Genomic DNA, 4,216 nt, shown 5'->3' on the forward strand with positions numbered 1-4,216 from the left:
TGTGATGCCACGGCACTCTACCCAGGGGGGGACAGCTTGAGGCTCTGTCTCAAAAAAAAAAAAAAAAAAAAGATTTTGCGATCTTTATACTTTGAAAGATGCTCCAGTACATACTCAGAAGAACTCAGGACTGACATACGGAAAACTTGAGCTTCTGTGTGTGGATCTATAATAACCTTTTCCACCCTTAGATGATGCACGATTAGGGGTAAGTAGAGTGGCCACTGCACTCTTAAGTTTTAATGAAATGAGCATTGATTACATTGATGCTGACAGTTTTGTACTAGCCTGGCACCTCTGACCCCAACCTGCTCTTCTGGGTACATGCAGCCACTCCAAACAAAAGCAGATAGTTATTGCTCCTTCTAGCTTGAAAGGTGTGAAATAAAACATATAATAGATTTAAAAGTAGTAGTAAGCTTTTTCCTCTCCCAGGATCTAATTTAGACATTAAGTTCACTAGGTAATACTGAGGAGCAATGAAATGGCCAAAGAAAAAGAAGTAATATGCTGATATGAGCACAGCCGTAATTCTTCCACCTTTACATGCATAATCCTTCCGCCCCAAGAAAAGCCTTTCTTAAATTCCTTACATGCAACCATATGACACATACCATAGCTGGACTGCCTCTGTTCTAATCCTGGCACCCCCACCTTCTCTCTGATGACTTTGAACAAATTAATTGTCTTCTCCATGTCTGTTTCTTCATCTGCAAAATGAACATGACAACATTATGCTGGTGATTCAGTCAGTTTATGGAAAGCACAAGGCAGCTGAAACATAATCTGTGCCTATGTAAATAGTGGGTAATAGTACTATTATCTTTCTAAAGCTTAATTTACTGGTGTATCTGGAGTCATTGAATGAGTCCCACTTCTACAGTAAAAAGTTGAATTTTCCTGGCTCCTCTAACTTCAAATTTCATTTCGTGAAAACAAAAATAATGGTTTTTGAAACATTCCACCTGTGCCTGGAAAATCCATTAAATCCTCTGAAGTGATTTGCATCTGCTATTATTAGCATAAAAGAAATTATGCAATGAGGATAGAATGGAAGAGTATTTTTCATTCAGACACAACAGTGACGTTAATTCATGGCCATCTTATTTGTATTCTTGAGCAAGTTATTATAAACATGAACATTTCAGACATTAGTCTCTTAAAAAATAACTTGACAGATTATTCCAGGAAGGATAACTGCATCATATCCTATGCAGACAGTGATGAAAAGGGGAAGAAAAGGATTCACAAGTATTGTGTAATTTAAGACCTTAAACACATTACTAACCCTTTTTCCATAAGGAAGCTGTCGTTCTCAATGACGTTATGAGATGGAGGGTGCAGGTAGGGCGAAGCCTTTGGTATTTCATTAACCTTCTGTTATATTTTGATGCTTCCTTTTCTTAAAATATCAGTGCCAGGGCTCATTTTTTATTAGCTGATTATCTTAGTGTCATTTAATGATAAAGTCCCTAGTTACTAAGGTTTATAGGACAGTTTATAGCCTCCAGCCTAAATGACTCCAGATGGTTTTGATTTACATGGCTCTTTTTTTTTCCTTGCGTGGTTTTTCCGTCTTCTGTTGATTTGTGAGCTATCACTTGCCATCATGGTCCTCTCCACCTCCAGTGGCATTTCTGATTTACTGCCTCTGCTGAGAAGCTGGGTAATCATGCTTATTTAGAAGTGTGTTTTTAAGAAAAGTTCGGAGTAAAGACTTCAGTCTCTTTCCTTTTGTGCTCTAGTGCCTTGCTACAAAGATGGGTCTACAGACCAGCAACATTGGTGTTACCTTTGTTAGAAATACAAAATCTTGAGCCTCCCTCCCAGACCTACTCATTCAGAATCTACTTATTAACAGGATTGCTGGGTGATTTGTGTGCACCTTAAAATTTGAGAAGCCCCACTTCTGCTCATCACCTTTGTGAACAGTTAATTTTCCTACTAAGAGGAACTTTTTTAAAAGGCAAAAGATTTATACAACCTGAAGAGAAATGAGAGAAGAGATACTTTAGCTTACAAATTGCATCTTGCGGCTTGGCACCTGTAGTTCAGTGGTTAGGACACTGGCCACATATGCCAGGTGGGTGGGTTCAAACCCAACCCAAGCCTGCTGAACAACAATGACAACTACAACAAAAAAAATAGCTGAGCATTGTGGCTGGCACCTGTAGTCCCAGCTACTTAGGAGGTTGAGGCAAGAGAATTGCTTAAGCCCAAGAGTTTGAGGTTGCTGTGAGCTGTGACACCACAGCACTCTACCGAGGGTGACATAGTGAGACTCTGTCTCAAAAAAAAAAAAAACCAAATTGCATCTTGCATATAATGTGCCCAAATATTTAACCTCTAGAAATGCAAGAGATTATTATGACATCTAGAAGTGTTTTAATGTTTAATAATAAGTACTTGACAAATATTTTATTTTCTTCTCTAGGATATTCCTGGTGATCTTGGAAGAGTCCGTATCATGGAATCGATCTCTATGATGGGAAGCCCTAAAAGCCTTAGTGAAACTTTTTTGCCTAATGGCATAAATGGTATCAAAGATGCAAGGAAGGTTACTGTAGGTGTCATTGGAAGTGGGGATTTTGCAAAATCCTTAACCATTCGACTTATTAGATGTGGATATCACGTGGTCATTGGAAGTAGAAATCCTAAATTTGCTTCTGAATTTTTTCCTCATGTGGTAGATGTCACCCACCATGAAGATGCTCTAACAAAAACGAATATAATATTTATTGCTATCCATAGAGAACACTACACCTCCCTATGGGACCTGAGACATCTGCTTGTGGGTAAAATCCTGATTGACGTAAGCAATAACATGAAGGTAAACCAATACCCAGAATCCAATGCTGAATATTTGGCTTCATTATTCCCAGATTCTTTGATTGTCAAAGGATTTAATGTTGTCTCAGCTTGGGCACTTCAGTTAGGACCTAAAGATGCCAGCCGGCAGGTATGTATTTTTTAATTTTATTCTTATTTATCTGGCATTTTGCAGTTAAACAACCAAACAAATAACAGATATTTAAAAACCAAATTCTGACATCCTCCAATGATTATCATTTTGAAGATTTCCAAAATAATGTGGAACGCTGGAGGAATGACATGAACTTCTCTGTTATAACCAGTTAATTTAAAGAAAAGGCAAAGTTGGCTGATGAACAATGTGACACGTTGCATTGAGTCTCTCCTGGTCTCCTCAAAAAAAAAGGAACAATAACAAACAAGTCATTTATTTTCCCTTTCTTCTTCCCATCTTTCCTCCCTTGCAGCTATTGGTAATGCAGTATTCCATCTCTGAATGAAATACTGTCTAATACATGTATGATCCTCAAGAAGAATCTATTAGGCATAAATTAAACAGTCATAGAATTTAAAGCCATACAGTTTGTTTTAAGTGTAGATCTTAATCTCTGTGTGGAAAGTAGCTGCAGACTGGATATTTTAGGTTCTCCTTTCACAAATAAGTTTATGGATAATACCTTAGTTAAACTGGAGAAAAAAGCAGATGGGGAGTTCTATCAGTGCCTTTGTGGAATGAGAGTTTTTATTAGTGAACACATAAAACAGAGCACCTTAAAAATCTTTGGAAGGTGTGCTTCTGCATTATAATTAAGCACGAAGGAAAAATACTTGTGTTATTTGTCAATAAAGACAGTTATTAAGGCTGAGTGCTGAGACTCATAACACTCGTAGAGACCAATGCAGGAGGCTCACTTAAGCCCAGGAGTTTGAAGTTGCAGTGAACTCTGATTGCCATTCTGCTCTGGGCAACAGAGCAAGACCCTGTCTCTAAAAGAATAAAAAAGAAATAAATAAAGACAAGTGATTAGATTCATTAGAAAATATTTGGTGTCATTATTCCCAGATTCCTTGATTATCAAAGGATTTAATGTTGTAGAAAATAAATTTAAGTATTGTATCATTGGAGGCTGTAAGTCATGAAAACCATTCACTTTCAAGTCGCTAAAGATGAGTAAAAGAACATATAATTTCCTACAGACCATGTCTGCATTTTTTTTTTTTTTTGCTTATCCACCAAAGTTTAGCAATGGATATAGACCAAACAAATTAGATCCAGGACTTATGAGACAAACTTGAATTTAATCTCTTGCCCACATTTGTGAGGATTTTAATTTTTTAATAGAAAAAAATTTAAATTCAAAATCAAGTTCATAAATACTTTAATTTTTTTTTTTTTTTTTTTTTT

The 4,216-nt window shown here is 36.7% G+C and overlaps 1 protein-coding gene across 1 annotated transcript in view; it reads left to right on the forward strand.

Moving 5' to 3' along the window:
* STEAP2 (STEAP2 metalloreductase) overlaps positions 1-4,216 on the forward strand; it is a 26,956-nt gene that overhangs the window by 11,413 nt on the left and 11,327 nt on the right. Inside the window, exon 2 of the mRNA XM_023507740.1 lies at positions 2,435-2,959. Within this exon, the coding sequence (XP_023363508.1) occupies positions 2,435-2,959 (525 nt within the window). The remainder of the gene's footprint in view (positions 1-2,434; positions 2,960-4,216) is intronic.

The sequence above is a fragment of the Otolemur garnettii genome, unplaced genomic scaffold (assembly GCF_000181295.1).
Source record: "Otolemur garnettii isolate 467f Iridium unplaced genomic scaffold, OtoGar3 scaffold00005, whole genome shotgun sequence".
In the NCBI taxonomy this organism is placed as follows: domain Eukaryota; kingdom Metazoa; phylum Chordata; class Mammalia; order Primates; family Galagidae; genus Otolemur; species Otolemur garnettii.